The 18,974-nt window shown below is 35.6% G+C and overlaps 1 protein-coding gene across 2 annotated transcripts in view; it reads right to left on the reverse strand.

The window, feature by feature from the left end:
* Nucleotides 1-18,974, reverse strand: part of cdh22 (cadherin 22) — a 165,815-nt gene that overhangs the window by 71,464 nt on the left and 75,377 nt on the right. For both annotated transcript variants that reach the window (XM_008409225.3, XM_008409223.3), the window contains one exon: nt 9,772-10,875. In XM_008409225.3, the coding sequence (XP_008407447.2) occupies nt 9,772-10,002 (231 nt within the window). In that variant the 5' untranslated portion in view covers nt 10,003-10,875. The remainder of the gene's footprint in view (nt 1-9,771; nt 10,876-18,974) is intronic.

The raw sequence follows: 18,974 nt of genomic DNA on the forward strand, positions 1-18,974 counted from the left end.
AGGGATGAGTGTGTTTGTGTGTTCCTTGTGTCTCTGTGTTACTCTGATGGACTTAAGCTCAAAGTTGATTCAGTTCACAATCTGATTTAAAAATAAATGTCAAGTGGGTACATAAGTAAGCAAAGCTTTATTTCCATAGTACCATTCAAGATAAAGAAGTGCTTTACAATAAATTAATTGAAGCCTAAAAGACAACAATGCACAAAAAACAAGAAAAATTTAAAAAGTTATTTTAAAAATATGTTTTTCCTTACTTTTAAAATAATCCCAAAGTCCACTGATCTCATGCGCAGAAAATGAGAGTTTCAGAGTCTGGGCTCACTAGAAAGGATTTTTCTTCTTCTGTTCTCAACTTGAAATGGAGCACCATCAGCAAACCCTGATCACATGACCTCAGGGACCTCCCAGGTACAAATAGGCCCAGAAATCCTCTGAAATAAACTAGTACCTGTCAGTGAAGAGCTTCCCAAATCAGTAAAAAAAAAAAGAAATCTTGAAGTGCCATCTGAAATAAACAAAAAGCTGAGTTAAATCAAGATTGGAGTCACTTGTGAAAACAATAAAGATTTTGTTAGAAGCCCTATGAAGAAAACATGTGGACTGCAGTAATGTAAATGTGATGAATCATAATCAAGATTATGCATTTCCAGTTCAGGATGTGACACATTTGGCAATAACAGAAACAGGAAAGCCAGATACTTGACATATGAATCCAAAGTAAAAGAAAGTGGGCAATTATTATTCCAATGAGCCCACATGAGAAATTTGATCCATCCATCCATCCATCCATCCATCCATCCATCCATCCATCCATCCATCCATCCATCCATCCATCCATCCATCCATCCATCCATCCATCCATCCATCCATCCATCCATCCATCCATCCATCCATCATTTGTTAAATTCCGTAACAAAAGTATGTTTTAAACTTTTTTAATCTTTTTTTTCAAAATCTCTTTCTCTTTCTTACTGTTTATTCAATGTCACATGCTGTTTTTATTTTTTCTTTAATTATGTAAAGCACCTTGAAATGCCTTGCTGCTGAAATGTGCTATACAAATCAAATTTGATTGATTGATTGATATATTCAGTGATGTGCAGTAGCACAAAGAACTAATGCCTTACTTTAGTCCAACTACATGTTTTAAAGTAATGAGTGAAGAAAGGGGTTATTATTGCAAAAAAAAGTAATTAAATTGCTGTTATCTTGTGAGCATCTCATGACAATCACACAATATGAGTGTGCAACGTCAGTGGTAACAGACAGGAGTGTAGATCAACAACAGATAACATGGAGTGTGGGAGAATGCAGCAGGACTATGCGTTTCATGCTTGGAAGAACTGAAATTTGCGCGACTCAGTGACAAAAACATTAGTGTCCACTGTATGTCTGCGTGGGAATAAAACGTATCTGCAGCAAAAAAAAACTCCACTTCAAATCTGAGCAAGTGCCTAGCAAGCCGCAGAAAGCCCCAGTTCCCCCTACTGACTTGACCGATGCGGAAACCATGTCTAATTCCACTGGGCTAACCTCCGACAGCCCCTCTCCTGCTAAACAGGTGAAAATAGATTTTTTGAAATTCATTATTACTCCTCTCTGTGCTTCATCAACTAATAAAATATGTATGTTAATAATTCAGAGGACAGTAAGGAGAGACTGATTTAAATTATTTATCGTATCGCTATGTTTTTAAATCTAGTCTAACAAAGGAGTCCAAACACAAACATAATTGTGTTTTATATGGTGGAATTTGTAGAAATACAGTTTGACAGAAGAGAGACTTGGAGCTCAAACAGAAGATCTTACATAACAACCGCCCCCCAAACTCCTCTTAAATAGTTGAAAATGGACTCAATTCTCTCTTTTTACAACATAATCAGTTGCCCAAGTCAACCCGATTGCACCAGAGTCTATTTAGGTGACTTACGCATGTTTGTTGTTTTTCCATTATTTGTAAAATGACCTTGAATGCTCTGAAAGGTACTTCTGATTGAAATGTTATATAATTATTATTCTAAAACATTGTACAATACCAATGTGGAACACTTAAGAGTCTCATTTTTTCTCTTTTCATATACTCTTTTTTATTACATGTGGCTGTGAGAAATTTAAATCACTCTTTCATTTTATACACCAACGAAAATAGGACTGTAGCCAAAACCAGAGCCATAAAAGTGATACTCCATAAATCAAGCTTATATTATTCAGAAATAAGTAGAATTTTCAGTCAGTATAAGACATGATTCCATCTGTTTCAGCTGGCTCATATACTCAAAATGGAACACAAAGGAAACTTGAACATTGATTGCAGATGCTGCCTTACTCTGCTCCTGCTTCTACAAAATAAGGAAATCCATGCCAGATACATGCATCAACATCAGAGTGTTGGAAGGATATAAAGGCCTTTTCAAACTGTGTACAAAAAGCTTGAACTATGCTCCTTTTTGTTGCAGGAACATAAAAGAAAATAGGGGTCTACCATATTCTGCCCATCTTGCAGAGATACAAGCAAAGATTGGTTTAGTCTTTCACAACATTTATCAAAATAGAAGAAATAGCCACAGGAGAAGTGGAATGGGTCAACTATTTAAGATTATCTATGGTCTCCAGCACTTCCATCTGCAAACAATTGTATATAACAAGTTTGTTCAACCTGTTACATACATGAAAATCTTATTTTAACAACCACTTAGTTATTTTTATTTTTTTGTATTAAATTACAGTGTAAATTACAGTGTTGCAATTTTTTAAACCATTGTCATTTGGGTCTTTGATGTGACCCGACTCCTGTAACCTGTACAGGTTACAAGACATTTGCTGATCTCTTGTCATTCACTCAGAGCAAGGCATGCTGATTTTGCATTTTGCAAGGCTAAACTTTGGCAATCACAACGTATTTTTGTGTGCATAGCAGGCAAAGCTATGTTTTCACTATGCAGATTATTTTGTTGACCAAATGAATTTGGATTTTCTTCTCACAATCTAGACATTTTTTACCAACATTTTCACATCAAACAGATAAAGGCTGCTGCATCCTCTGGTCTGTCTGTGTCACGTGACCTGCTTTTTGTACTGTGTTCAGTTTCCCCAGACAGCCCTCTGTGAGGGAAGGGAGGTGTGAATAATGCAGCTGTTTTTAAATTGTATGACCTTCACTGATAAGAGCTAAATTTATGCAGCAGAGAAACAACTTTTTCCATTACTTTTGTCCACACTTGATTAACTGACAATGTCAATTTTTTTTTTCAGCAAATGCAAAACCAACAGAAGTTTATCAAAGAGCAACACAATTTCAAAACTAAAACTGGAAATTTCAAACCAGGAGTTGGAACCGCATTTAAATATGCTATGAACCCATCATCAACAGATTATATTAAAACAGAGAGCAAACATGCTGGTGGCTAAAAGCAATCAGTGTAAAAGCAGTCAGAAGGAGCAAAACATTGGATCTTTGAACATTGTATCTATATCTGAACAGTCAGATAACTTCACAAACTAGAGACAAAGCTTTGTCTGTTTTAGGTGACATGTTATCAGAACCCTAGAGAAACTATTTGATAACCTGTGTTGGAGCATTGCAAACTATTGGGACCATTTCCCTAGTAACATCCAGATCTGGCTTTGTTTGGACCTATGCAGAGGTGTAAAACATCTATCTACTTTATCACAACATTGATTTGTTTGGATGATGATACAATGTTTGCCAATATCACAAAGTATGATACTTAATGATTTTACTTCAATGTAATTCACAAATTTGCAATCAACAAAATGCAACAACACATACCTCTCTAACACAATCACTTGAATGTATATCAACTCACAAGAAACAACTAAAATATTATTTGACCATTTTATTTTTAAGCTCTTACAGGCATTGAGCACTCAAAAAAACATGTCAAAATTACATGAATAAAGACGCAGGCTAAACTTCACAATATGCATCGATATTTACATTTTCCATCAATGAAATTGGATTATTAATTATTTGATCAGTATATCAATATAGATCAATGCCTTGTTACACCCCTCCTACAGAAACAAGAAACTGTTTAAATGGAATATGCAGGAGCAACGTGAAGTAGTCCCAAAGATCTGAAAAATCAACACGCCATGCCAGGATCTAAGAAACAACAAATTCCAAAGTCATTTCTAAGGCTTTGGGACTTCTACAAAGCATCAGTGACTGCCATTACACATGAAAGGAGAAAACATATAACAGGGCTGAGTCTTCTTAGGGGCATCCAGTCTTTCCAAAATTACTCCAAGAGCACACAAATGACTCATCCAGGGGAACTAAGAAGAACAAAGAACATAATCTAAAGTTTTGGAGGCTTCCATGGCTTTAGCTAAACGGTATCATCATGACTAAACAATGAGAAAGAGACTTGTCAAAAATTGTGTAAAACCTGAAATGTTATAACAACAAAATCTGTGAAATGACAACAAAAGGGGAAGTTGTACATCTTGCTACACCATGGGTAGAAATAACAGTGTCCCAGGAAAATAGCATTTCTTCTAAAGTCGACATGGTATATTGGTAATGTGATGATAAATAAATAAAGCTACTATCAAACAAGAGAGGAACTTCTTCATATAAGATGAAGTTGGTTTTACTTTTTTCCATTATTAAATAAAATGATCAATTAAAAAAACATTTTATTATGTATTTACTTGGGTAATCTCAACCTCATAAAAAATTTGCTTGTTTATCTGAAACATTTAACTATGGCAATAAGGGAAACAAAGAGGAAGCTGAAAGATGTATCTTACCATTAGAATTGTTCAATATTATTAACTTTATTTAAGATTCAGACTATTGCCAAGTATATGCAAATGCCCACAGAGGCACAGCAAATGCCTCTACCCCTTGGTAGAGGGGTCAGAAAATTCTGATTTGGGCATTTCTACCCTTAACACAAGTGGTCCTCTGAATTATGTTTATTATATTTGTCTAAATGGTGTACAGAAATTACCAAAAGGCCTAAAAACAGATACAAAATTACCCAAAGTGGCAAACAACTTAAATGATCAAATGTTACATGACATGACTAAAATTCACAAACTGAAACAAACTCTTTATGGAAGTTTTTTGGTGCGGTTCAATAAGTGACTTATGCCTCTTTAAGGCTTTTTGGTTCAGTCAATACAATACATACATTATATATTATATACAATACATTACAATAGATCTTGAAAAGCGCACGTCATTGTGGGTGTCTTTTTTTTTTCCTCCCAGTGTAATATCACCATGTAAAATTTATTATCTTTTTTAACAAATGGCTGAAATAGATTTTGTCTGCACAATTTCAAGGGGAAACATTGTGTGGTCAAAGGGAAATGCAAAAATGAATACTTAATGCTGTTATCCTGCTTAAAAACACACTGCTTAACATTGTTAAATATTTAGAATAGTGTTTAAAAAATCTGAGAGAGCCAGTGAAAGAGAGTCTGTCTATGAATGAGCGTGATTTACACACGATCACCTTAACACTCATACAGACCATTAACAGTGAAGGCAGTGGCCACTGCTCCAGTTACATGAAGTGCGATAATAATCTTACTAATAAAATCAGCTCTATTCTCCTGCTGTGACAGTCCCGTAAGATGCCCTAAGCAGTTTTGCATCATTGCCTTCCTTGGCACACAAGTCTGTAGTGAATCACAAGTATGTGTATGAGGCTCAAGCCTTTCTGTCTCGCATCCGCAGTCTTTCCTCTTCCTACATTCTTCTGCTTATGTATCACTCACTTCTGTTCTGTCAGTGCTGCCTGTTGGCCATGTTGTTGGTCTAGCCAGCAGGAACGCGTCAGAGATCACAACAGCAGACAAGTAATGACCAAAGGATAATTATTTTGTAACACCGTGCCCTGCATGCTGCAGCGAACATCCCCATTCATTTGTAAGAATGGAGAGATCAATATATGCAGATGTAATATTAGCTGGTCAACTGCCATGTCTAAATCATTAGGAACAAGGGGATCACATGATTGATGTGTGTGTGACTCATCGCTGAGTCTCATTCTGTCTGCCCTAATGTTTCTTCTTTTCACATCACGTCCTGTATAAAGCAATTGAATCGCACACACTGTCCAGTCTCATCAGCTCATGAGATTCATTTGAGAAGCAGCAGATAAATTGGATGTGAATGGGGAGAAGGCAAAAAGACGGCAAAATATTCCCAAATGTACAGTGGACATCAAACTAAACTGATTGAAAGTAATTTAATCAATGATTTTACTTCCATTCCAAATGTACCATTTAATGATCACATTTATATATTGGACATTTTGCTCAGGAAAAAGCATATTCCTGGAATTGTCATAACTGTCTGAGACTAATTTGTTAAGAAATACCTTCAGGAAAGGGTGACCCAGTAATTCTTTTAGTGAGCTCTCAGCACTATTACGAATGGTCTTATGAAACTATGAGAATTAAAAAGATATGAAATACAACTTTAGAGGAATAGAACACATGTAGAAGTTATAAAAAAAAATATTGCTATTGTCAAATGACTGAAATGTGATAGATTATAAAAATATGTTTTAAAATGTAAAGCTTGTTTTACTTATTAATTGAAGAGGAATTCAGCTTCTTGAAGCACCAGAACTTTTTAAAAGAAAAAGGTACTTACTGCATTTTATATAGAAGACTCAAATAGTTATACACTTAATATTATTCAAGTCATTTGAAAAAGTTGTTTATTTTGTTCAACATGCTACAGTTTGGTTCAAAAGTGGTTAAAGTTTTTTTTTTATTATTATTTTTATGATTTTATAAACAGGCCACTAGAGTGTGACCAATTTGGTCGGAAATGCGACTAATGCACCCACACATTTGAGTAAAAACACAGGAAATGATTAAAGGCTATTTAATCATTCTTTCTTTAATTTATCCATTTAATAATTGTATGTTAATTTGTTTTTAGGTTACAATTTCAGCTCGCTGAAGGAGTTAAAACTTAATTTTTTTCAGAATTTTACCTGTCTTGTAAAATTCCACTTCAAATGAACTTTATCTTTACCAGCCTGTTAATTAATCACAAGTCAATGTTGTCTTTATGAACAATGATAAAAAAAAAAAATTAAATCTGTTGAACTGCAATGTGTGATGTGGTTGAAAATTTGGGAACAACTACGTGTTTTGCTGGTGCACCTAAGTAATAAAATATAGGTGCACTAGTGCAAGAAGTCTAGAGCCCTGTTATGTCTTGTTACCATTTACTTTGGGAAAGCCTGACTTCAAATAGCTGTAGAGTAGTTTGAAACTTTGAAACTCTGTACATTTTCTTTGAAGAATGTAAAAAACAGATTAAGATGCAGTTTCATAACAGACTGCTCAAGCAGGTCATCTTTGAAAAGCTTTTCATGTGAAGTATAAGGAGTTACACAAGAGATAAACTTTTTAACAGCAAAGAGATCAGAGGACAAGATTTTTGTTGATGAAAAAAATATGAATAAAATTTGAACAATGCCTTAATTTCACAACAAGTAGGTCTGGCAAATTGTTTTTTTTCCTAGTTGAATTTAAACTTCTTGAAGGTGAGCTTTATGATGAATGGGCAATTTTTTAGGGGGCAGCATGTCCTCTTTCACCATTGGCGAGCCTAAAACAATGTGATTTATCAAAACACTTGAAAGTGAAATTGTTGTCAAAAATCTATTCCTATTTACTGGGATCTTACACCATAGAGTAATGATGCACTTTAGATGTTAGATAAGCAAGAATTTGGAGAATCAAACTGCCACCATAGGCAATAAAAACGTTTTTTGCTAATGCATAGTGATAACAGTTGCCTCAGTTTTGATCTAACAGTTTTCAAACTTTTACAAGAGACTGGTGGGAAAATACATTTGCAACAGCTTTAGTTGCTGAATTTATTTCCTTGTACCTAGATTGCATGCTCATCAGACTTAACTGCATCATCCAGAGTGCATAATCCTGAGAGTGTAAGTTCAGCTTTTCGGGTTCACAGCTGGCAGGTGAATGAATTATTTAGAATGAACAGTCTACATTTGCGATTTTATATCCACAAGAGCTGGCTTTCTCAAGTTTACTTAAATGTTGTTAGTACTGTTAAATTCAAGTGCATCTTAGATTCAACAATCAGCATCAAATATGATTTTTTTTGTTGATGAAAAAAATCATATTTTTTTTCATCAACAAAAATCTTGCCCCCTACAATCAGACATTAACTCAGAAATGATGTTGATTTTAAAACCTAATATATGATGTTCCTCTACTGTGTATCAGCTTCCAACAATACATTGTTGGTGAACAGAAATATTCAAGTTCAACTAATTACAAGGAATATGCATGTGTGTGCTGTTACAAATGCTGAATCTGTGTTTGTTTTTACTCTGCCTTGATGTAAGCAGCAAAAGCAGACAACTCAGTGTTGATAGCATGGCAGCACTGTCTTGGTCAATATACCGCATACTAGAGAGAGACATGCTTTGAAAGTCCATTTTTTTACTTTTAAACAAAACATTTAACTCTGCTTATTTGTAAAACAACAGTTCAGTTCTGTGCAGAAAAAAATGTTTACGTTTTTGTCAATGAGCTGGTTTGAAACTGTAATATCACAGACTTTGATATTAGAAATTGTGCTTTTATCCTACAATTGTAACTGTTTCTTCTAAAAAGATTGATTTATTACCAGAGAGGTAAAAGAATAAAGTTGAGACAAAAAAAAACAAACATATATAGATATTCTATTATATTGTCGTCTGCATAGTCAGGGTTGGGCATGGATGGACAGCAGTCTAAGAAATTTATCATTTCTTTTATGTTATTTAAGGTAGTCAACCATCAGACTGTTGAAAAGTGCTATTACATCAATTCAGCTTTAAAGTGTTTTATGAACCCTAGATCACTCATGTTACTTATTTAGAAATGTGGATTGTGAACACTGATTGGGATGTCTGTGCTTGCTGGAACATGTTTTGCATTAAGGTGGCATTTTAGGCAAGAATATGAATGAATGATGAATTAATGAATGAATGAATATACTTTATTGGTGATAATTGACCAATATCACCGAATAGTTTTGATGATAGGCCAGCTGTTTTTTGCACAGCCTTTACGAAACAATAGTCTTTTCCAGCATCCCATCGTTTTGTGAAGCAAAAACATCAACCCTTGATTACAGAGACACAGCTTTGTCATCCATCACTGCATCGCTGGTTTGTGCATTATATTTATGGATGCACCAGACACACACAAATATGGAATCTTTGTATGTAAAAAGTAATGAATTTAATTTTGGATTTAATACTATGAAAAACTACAATTCCTGAAAGAGATTTAATCAATTTAATCATGAATTATACAGTCCCGTTCACCAGGGGACGTTATTGGGATTTGTCTAAAAGGTCAAGAATTCATAAGCTGCTCTTACTTGGTAAAAACAAACAAAAACAAACAAAAAAAAAGTCTTTATACAGCCTGATTTATTAAAAAGTATCTGTTTTTGTCTTATATAAATGCTGAACTTCTTAAGAGGTGTATTTTGAATTGAATTAAATAATAATACTTTTTATTTTGAATTGTATAAACAAACGTAAACTGAGTGCTCATTATATTTTGTGACTAAGAAAACCTCTTGCTAATAGTTTACTCACCCAGACAACATGAACATGCAGAAATATTCCTATTTTTAAATGAATGTTAACAAGGTCCTAAGGCACACTTATTCAGCATAACTAACCCTAAGCCTGGCGTATTAATTTTCTGAGACATTTATGTCAAGTGAAATAAATGTCTTACCTTTCCGACATATAGTGGCTCTGTACCCGTGTACTCCTCCACCACGAAAAACTGGTTCCACACCCATCCTCTCTTTACTCTTTCAAGCGATGAGGGTTCTTCTTGTTGTTCACTCCTTCCTGAGTTTGTGCCACTAGTCCTTGAGGCCTCAGACCACTTAAAACAACAGCAGCTCAAAAGACCCAGTGCTGCCAGTAGTGTCCACGGTCCTGCTGTCCAAAGGGGAACCATGTTGTTAGGGAAAAAGAAAAAAAGGAACTGGCCAGTGTCTACATGTAAAATCAAAGATGCAGACACAAAAAATATTTTTCACTTGTAGTTATATACAAAAACAAGTCCACCAGGGCAAAATCAAAGGGTCTTGTTGAAGGAACTTGAAAGTTAATCCATGGGATGACAAATCAATCTGAAGTTATCTGCAGAATACAAGGCAGGTCGTGGAGCATATTGGGTTTGTACCGCCCGGTGAGAGCATGTTTGTATCGTCACATGGCCAGTCAATTTGATTCTTCAGAGTACCTCCCCTGCCCTCTTACTGAGATTCTTGTATTTCTTTAAAGTGGGATCTGTAGCAGTGAAACAAATGGATTAAGGAATACCTTTAAAAGATTTGACTGTGACAGAAACAACGGATTTGACAAGACTAGCTCACTAATCAGTTGCAAAATTATGGGAGAACAAGGTTGTGGGGGCATTGAAAAGCATGTTGCTGAAGAATAACACTGATGCTTTCCATCCATTCTTCACTCTCCTGCCTCCAACAGCGCCTGTAGCAATTTCACATCCAGTCGGCACCGCGAGGGGATTCAATACCACACTGGTAGTTTAGAGTCCTGGAAAAATTCCCAGATTAAATTTATTTGGAAAAGGAAATATTTTTTACAGTTCGGTCCTTTGAATAGTTCTGTTTTTTACTGGCAAAAGCAGAAATCTTGAACTGTGAAAAGGCCAGCTGATTTTACTGTTGGTGATTACATTTGATCTTGGATGGCTTTGACCTTCAGAGCAATCCACTGGTTTGAAGAGCTCATCCTTTAAAGGTCCTGTGTAATTATTTTGTCCATTATGACAGCTCCATCAGTAATCCAAAGCCAGGAAAGGAATCTGTAAGACAGAGAAGACAAAAAGCTGTTATCCTGGATCACTTGCTACAACCTAGACTGAATTTGAACATGCTCATAAATCAATACATTTGACAAATTTGAAGGAAACGTGATCAATATATTGTCAAAATTCAATTTTAAGAGCATACATACTGCATACATTTTATTTATTGACATTTGTATGTTACAAATAAAATACTACATCAATCAATCTTCAATCATATTATGACCACTGACCAGTAAGTATCACTGCCTCCTTTTCCAGTCAAATCAAGTCAAGTTTATTTGTAAAGGTAAAGGTAAAGGTAATTTTATTTATACAGCACATTTTCAGCAGCAAGGTAATACAAAGTGTTTTACGGGATTTAAAAGAAAATACAAACAAAATTACAGACCAAAAGAAAGAAAAAAACAAGAAAAGGCTAATAATGTTGATTCAAAGTAAATAAACTAGATACTCCTATTCAGGGTTGGCAGATAAGTATAAGTATCCACTAGTCTAATTCCTTTTCTGGTTATTTGTACAACACATTTCCTCGACAAGGCACTTCAAAGGGCTTTACATCATAAAAACCTCATACAGTCGCCAATTATGAAACAAGCGATAAACATTCTACAGTCCTCTTCTTGGTAAAAACTGCCTTTCACATCTTGTGAGTGTGAAGTGCTCTTGCAGCACTCTGACTGCTAAGATATCAGGAAATCTAGTCCAGGGTTCCACAAATCCAAGCGTTGAGGGATAGAACCCTGCAGGTTTTAGATGTGTCCCTGGTTCAACACACCTCAATCAGATGGTTAAATTACCTTCTCAATTCTCTGCTAGTGACCTGATTATTTGACCCAGGTGTGTTGAAGCAGAGACACATCTAACACCTGCGGGACACCAGCCCTCGAGCCCTGGGGTTGACGGTCCCTGATCTAGACATTTATTGTCATGCCAATTTAGGTATCATTTTCTTTTACAGAAAAACCAACATGAATGTGAGCAGCCTGTGGCACTGCTGATGTGCTAAGGAAGCCCAGGTTGCTGGTGTCATTCATATTCCTCTTAGCAATGTCTTATTTGGTTTCTGTGGTGTTCAGGTCAGGAAGGTTTGCTGATCAATCATGTACAGTAAAATTATAGTCAAAAAACCAATTACAGAGATTATTGGCAGTTTGTGCATGTGCCAAGACCTTTTAGAAAATTCAATTATAATCTAGATAAACTTGTTAATTTGGATTTGGTTTTCTCTACACTCTTCTTCCAGACCCGAGGATCTTGATTTCCGAATTAAATCAAAAATAACTTATTTTTATCTGATGAGAATACTTTTCATTTCCACTTTACCCATATCAAAAACTTATATTTTCTTTGGTTCAAACTGGCTTAATAAGAATAATCTAGTGTAGTATATTATGTCTTGGATGTATTGAGGCACTGAGTGCAGTTGCAGTTTGTGATTTGTCAATCTCCCAAACTTATAAAATAAAAGTTTGTGGCCTACCAGCTCGGCATTGCTGCCTGCTGCAACTGCACCAGTGCCTTTTTGCATGTGCGCTCTCCTGAACTGCTATATGGGCATAAACTGGTCATCAGCTGGGGACGACCAGTCATTAATGTTACGCATCTTTAATGCTTGGCTCCTGTTTTTACGATGAGAAGCCCCTTGAACTGCCTTGTTGCTGAAATGTGCAATGCAAATAAATTTGATTGATTGACTGATTGATTAACCCCAGGACATTTCCTGGTGGCAGTGCAATGGCATCCCCTGCTGATGCCATAGGTCTTATTTACTTCCTCCTCAGACACTTCCAAAATTCCTCCTTTGCTGCCTTAATGATGTTCTGACACGCTCCTCCTGTGCATCCCAAGTCACAGATCAGATGAAGAACACGACAAAGCCCCAACCTTTCACTTAAGGAGGTTACATGATGACTTTACTTTTTGTAAATCAGTTCCAATATCATGTGAATGGGACTGATTTACAAAACGTTCAAGGCTAAATTTATTCTTGTTGCTTGTGTAGATATTTCTACCGCATTTTTTCCCACCACTAAGCTTTCCTTTATACTTTTATACTTTTATATTGCACTTTATGCAGTTTTCTCTAGCAATTACTTTGCGTTACTAGACCTTCTCGTGTAGTTAGTCCCTGATAGTCAACAACACATCAATCAAGTCTTGCCTATAATGTTAGTGTGGGTATGTTTTAAAAAAAAAAAATAAAAAAAAATTAGTTTTTGCATTGTTTAACTGTAAGTCATAATCATTCAAATTAACAAAGATTACCATTTACTATACATAATTTAATGTGTAACAGATTTATATAAAATATGAGTTTTACTTTTTTAGTTTGGTCACTGTTCTATAATATTTTGAATTATTGCTATGCACCATAATTTTGCTTTGCTTAAACTTATTTTGTCTTTACTGTATGTATAATCAAAATCATAAAAACATATCACTTATTTATTTTCTGTTTTCCTCTTACTTCAATGTTACTAAATATCCAAACCTAAAAAGCCTTGGCGAGTTTATGATTTTATAGGTTAAGCTGTGTTTTAATCAATTTTATATTCAACAGTTATTCTAAAATTAAGGGGTGAGCAGGAGAGCCCTGCTGGGAGAATTGCAAAGACAAACCAAGAGGTCAGTTTTCATCACACACAGAACCAAAAGCATCTGTCTGCCTTTAATCTGACTGCAGCTTTGACCTCAGCCAGCTGATTAAATGGATGAGAGAACACTAATTGGATAAAAGTATTAATCAATTAATTCCATCCATTGAGGCTACATCTCCCTAATACTTCAGATAAACACGAGAGAGAACAAAAGGGTGTGATATGCTGTGTTGATGTTAAACATGCACAGACTATAGACACAAATGTAAAGTTGGCCCATTACAGACGTGATTCAAAAGATAGGCATCTAAAGGAGAAAGACAAAGTAAAAACAAGAACAAAAAGAAGCAAAGAAACAATGATGAGTTTCGTGAGAAACAAGAAAGTGAAACAGACTGTTCTGTTGTGAGAAACTGTGATTAATAGCCTCTGAAAGGTTCAAAGACAAAAGTCTAATGACAAAAAAGGAGAAGAAACAATAACATTTAAAATGTCTTAGGTCTTACAATCCAAATAAAGGAATATTGCAACACAGTCTGAAGAAAGGCTCCTCAGGCCTGCAGGTGGTTTAACCTATTGTATTTCTGTAGGCACTTCTAATCTCACTCTCCCTCTGCCCTGCTAGTAAGCTTGGAGCTTCCGGAAATAATTCCTTCTCAGACTGTTGGTCAAGGCAATGTCCGTGGTATTGGAAACTAACTGCTCAAAGGCTGTCCAGTCTCCAGAGCAAACAATTCAGAAGAAACCTAAGCAGCTCAGACGTCTTAACTCTTCACTGCAGCACAGTTGTTACTCTTAGAGTTGTGTGTAATGCCTGTATCCTACAACAAGAATTTAAACTACAGTGACAGAACTGTTGTTTCAGTGGGCATTTTAAAATTAACAGAAGGATTAGATAAAGATTTTGCTGTATTTTGCAGGTAAAATAAAATAAAGTGGATCACGACTGATATTTCAACAGATTCTGACAGGGCCATAGAAAGTAAACCATCTAACAGCCATTTAGGTATTTTAATAAAACAAACTTTGTGAATTTACCAGTCCTGTAGAAACACTGGACTGTAAGATCTAATGCATCACAAGCCCGGGATATTTCACATGTAAACAGGCCTTGTTTAAAAATTTTGTGTTAAGGATTTTAAGATTAGAACTTAGAGATTAAGACAAAGTACAACAGGGTGGAAAGCTTCACCCTGTGGAGGATTTCCTGATAATCTGATGCAGGACAACCATAATCCTAAAGATTTTCCATCCTATGCTTATGTACCCATGATCTTTGGGGAAAAAAGCTTCTAATGCAAGATTTAAAAGGGAAATGGACATTGAACAGAAATTGATTTGAAAAGCTCCTAGGTTCTCCTATAATATTCAACACACGCTTTTTGAGTTTAATCTTATACTAAAAGATTACTCACCTCACTTCCATTTGTCATTCACCAATAGCTGTTCAAAATATGCTGACATGAAGGTGGATTTTGATCCAATTTATATTTTGGAGAAATTATGGTAGCGTTCAGCAAAAACTCTTGTGAACTAAAATTACTTTCCTATAACTTTTACTGTTTAAACAACATTGAAGTCTCAATGGTATATCTACACTTAGTGTATTACCCTGCAGTTGTGTTTAGATTATGTAAAAATCTGAATAATTAAACTGAAAACATGAAATAAATCCTTCTTTTTGAACTGTGTCACAACAACTGTGTAATGTTCAGAGCGCCCTGAAAAAATAACAGGGTCTTGTCACCATCATTCGGTTACTATATAGATTTAAGATATAGAATTTATTGCAATCCGATCCAGAACTTTACAGTATTCCTATTCTTATTCTGGAGATGTAGGATAAGGAAACACTTTAGCTTTTCAACTTCTCGGCCAGCTAAGCAAGGTTAGTGGCATCAACTATCTCACTCTTTGGTTACCAAGCAACAAACTGTTGACTAACTTCTGCAGCAGCAGATTCAGGTTTTGCCTCATAACTTAAAATTAAAAAAAGTGAAAACTGTGGATATAACATTAATGGTTATGCCACCAGCTTGGCAGTATTCAGATATTTAATTATTAACAATCAGTACTGACAAAAAAATCGACATTGACTGATATGAAGTGCTTATATTAGGATGATAAGTTTTTTCAGTCATATCATCCAACCCTAGGAGAGGCAGAATTTAAGCTTTTGTGAATTTTTTCTATCTTCCATTTTACAATTCAGTACTTTCACCTGTCCACGACATCAACAAATCCTTGTGGTCTTCTTGTTGACAAGATAAATTATTACAATTCTTCACTGAGTTCAGCTCAGCAACATCGGCTGTGATGGTAAAAAAAAAAAAAGTAAGTTCTCACATTTGGAAGTTTCATGACTCACAACTGCTTTCACTCAACATTGTGACTACTGGTTGAACAGGGGACATCCGATCACAGGGCATCTACCTGCTGTATTGCCTAGAGCAAAAGAAGTGAAAAACCCTGGGGTTAGAAAACTATTCCACCACTGTCCTGCTCCTCCATCATTTTCTCAGAAACAATGGGTAGCTAACGAGGAGCATCTTTCCTTACCACTAACTCCCAGCAAAAACACTGTGGAATACAGTTTGAATGTATAGAAACAAAATAAAAGCCAATAAAATAAAAAGTGCATATTAGGTAGATACTATTATCACTTGGCGAGATGTTTGATCATTTGGGAAATTATAAATAACGTGCAAATACTTCAAGTACAAATACTTTAAATGTAAATTTGTGACAACTATTTAATATATATAGTTTTTATTTTGCTGTCTAAACTTGTGTGGTATATTGAGGATCTTTAGCATAGTTCTATTTTGGAGAGGTGTTAAAAAATAATATTAAACATTTAAGTTTATCAAATTTTTTAGGTAAAAACAATGTGCGCACATGCCTTTATGCAATTAATGACAAGTAAGAATAGACAGCTCTAAAAAAAATGCAATTTCAGCTAAATGCTGGAGTCAATTGATGTACATAAGTTCAAATTAAGGCTTAGGATCCATATGCATTTCGTCAGATAAAAAGAAATGACTCCCTTCTGGCATAATGAATGACACTCGCTGAAAAAAGTAATAAAGAAAACTCATCTAAACTTCCAAGCTTGACATACTGATCCAAAGTGCTTTTTTTAAGTTCCCAATTAACTCTGGTAGAAATATGGAGTGATAACTTCAAAGAAATAAAAGCATACTGTTTATTCCTCAGTGCCTCCAGGAACATACAGCATTAGGAGAATATAACTAATTCGTCCTTGCCTATATAAAGCTCTGATGTTTCCTTACAGTAGACTACATAATTGTGTCACTTTGAATTTATTAATTTCCATGAAATCAATGGCCTTCTTTAGCCAGAGTCATTGATTGTAAAGTAAAACTTTTGAGCGTATAAAAGCAAAGTTTTCACTCCTTTAACTACCTGCCTAATTAATGATCCATGAACATAAACATCCATGGGTTTGCTTGAAGTACCTTGCAAAAGTGTCCATAGATTTTACATTTCTAAAAATGTTGTGAAAATCCTGCAAGAACGTCTGTTAAAGTCATCATTAGCCAGAAAATAAAACCTAACAGACAGCCAGAGCTACAGTATGTTACAATAGCCTAATTAAGATCCAGACCGAAATCCAACTAAGAATCTTAAGCAAGATTTGATTCTTGGTTCAGAGACTTCACTCTTTAGTTTCATGTACAAAAATCTATCTCTCTTCACCTGATTGCAAATCTCTTGTGGAAACAAAATGTGAAAGACGCAGTTCTTCAAAGTACTTAGGAAAGTTGAATACAAATACATTCTCACATGTAAATATGAGTTAGATGGATGAAAAGTAAATGGTTATTTTGTTTTTACAAAAATTATAGATTACATATTCATTCTACTAAATCTGTCTCTTTCCTCTATCTCTTTCCTGCCCCTCTTTGAGTCATTCTCCAGTCCAAGGCTATTGGCAAGCCCTGTGCAGCCATTCGTGACCTATTAGAGTGCTGGATGGATCCTAGAGCATGGCTGCAGCCTCTCATCAATGGGCATGCCCTGAGCAAGCCCTTTGACAGCTGGCAGCGGACAGACGACAGCCAAGCAAGACTGATCACTGCAAACTGATAGGCATAGAGCCAATGACCAGCAGACAGCCCTCTCTGTCTCTGACACACTCCCTCATAAATGCGCTCACACATGCACACAGTCACAGACACGCAATCATGCTGTGTAATGTGTTTGTATCTTGAACATTTTCATTTTTCTGAAGGTAGATAAACAGGTATTTGTTTCTTTGCATTTGTTCTTTGCTGGCAGCAAAACAGTTTTCCCCTTGGGGATAATAATTTTATCTTGATCTTGAGAGAAACAGAACTTGAATTTTGCACCCAAATTTAAGCTTGTATATACAAAAGTAACTAGTAAACAAGCCATATTGCTGATGGCATAACTTGAACAAGCTACACTGTATTTCTTGTTTTACACAAGACATGTATATATGCTGTAATTCATAGAAAGGAAAAAAAAATAGGTAGCAACCAGCGCCAAAAGGGTGGATGCAACACTGTCGTACGGTTGTGTTGTTGACGGCTGCTGCAAAAAGGAGCATAAGCAGCTCACTGGAGATTTTCTGCAAAGCAAAAATGCATGTGGGAATGGCTTCAGACTGAAAAAATGAAAAAAGTTAGCATATGTGTGTGTGTGTGTGTAGTGTAGTGTAATGAGATTATGTGAGTTTTGTCTAAAAACATTCCTGCCATGATGAGTGAAGGTTCCCCGCCCAAAGCGTAAGCAGGAGAACGGAAACTGCACTGCAGTGAAGCAATTTAATACAAACAAAGAAAACTTACAAAACATGAGAAGACCAGGGCATGAGGCACGGTCAGCATAACAGAAGAAACTAGCAGGGAACAATAGAAATCCAGGAGCTTCGATATAAAGGAGATTTGATCGATGAAATGGGAACCTGGAGAGTCTGATCATGGGATTGCTTAACACCTTTTAGAGGAGAATAAACAGGGAAACTAAGGTAGGTGACCAAGAAACACACATCATACACATGCAGCTGGACAAGACACAAAGATATCTACAAACAAAAATGGGAAAAATCCTAAAACAAACTTAAGACAATTAACAAATGAACAGTAATTGATAAGAAAATAAATAAGAAGCAATTAACTCAATTATAAAACCCTAATGAACAATAGGAAACAAACTAAATATGGCCAAACACACACATACACACGCACACAAAAAACATTGCTAGCTTATTGCTTTTAGTTACATGCGGCTACCACAGTGGCTAACAAGAAAGCGCACCTACTGAGATGATTAAGAACATGGCTGACAAAACAGCTAACTGGGCAGTGAATTATTTGATTTTGTCTCCAGCCAGTCTTCTTTCATTTTTTTCTTCACTCGGATAAGCTTGCTGTCTTTGCTTCACTGCTCTGCCATTAACCCTCTGTCCTCTTTGCCATGCTTTCTCTGACCACATAGATAAGAGATGCA

This window comes from Poecilia reticulata, chromosome 5 (assembly GCF_904066995.2).
Source record: "Poecilia reticulata chromosome 5, P_reticulata-male-v2, whole genome shotgun sequence".
NCBI classification, from domain to species: Eukaryota; Metazoa; Chordata; class Actinopteri; order Cyprinodontiformes; family Poeciliidae; genus Poecilia; species Poecilia reticulata.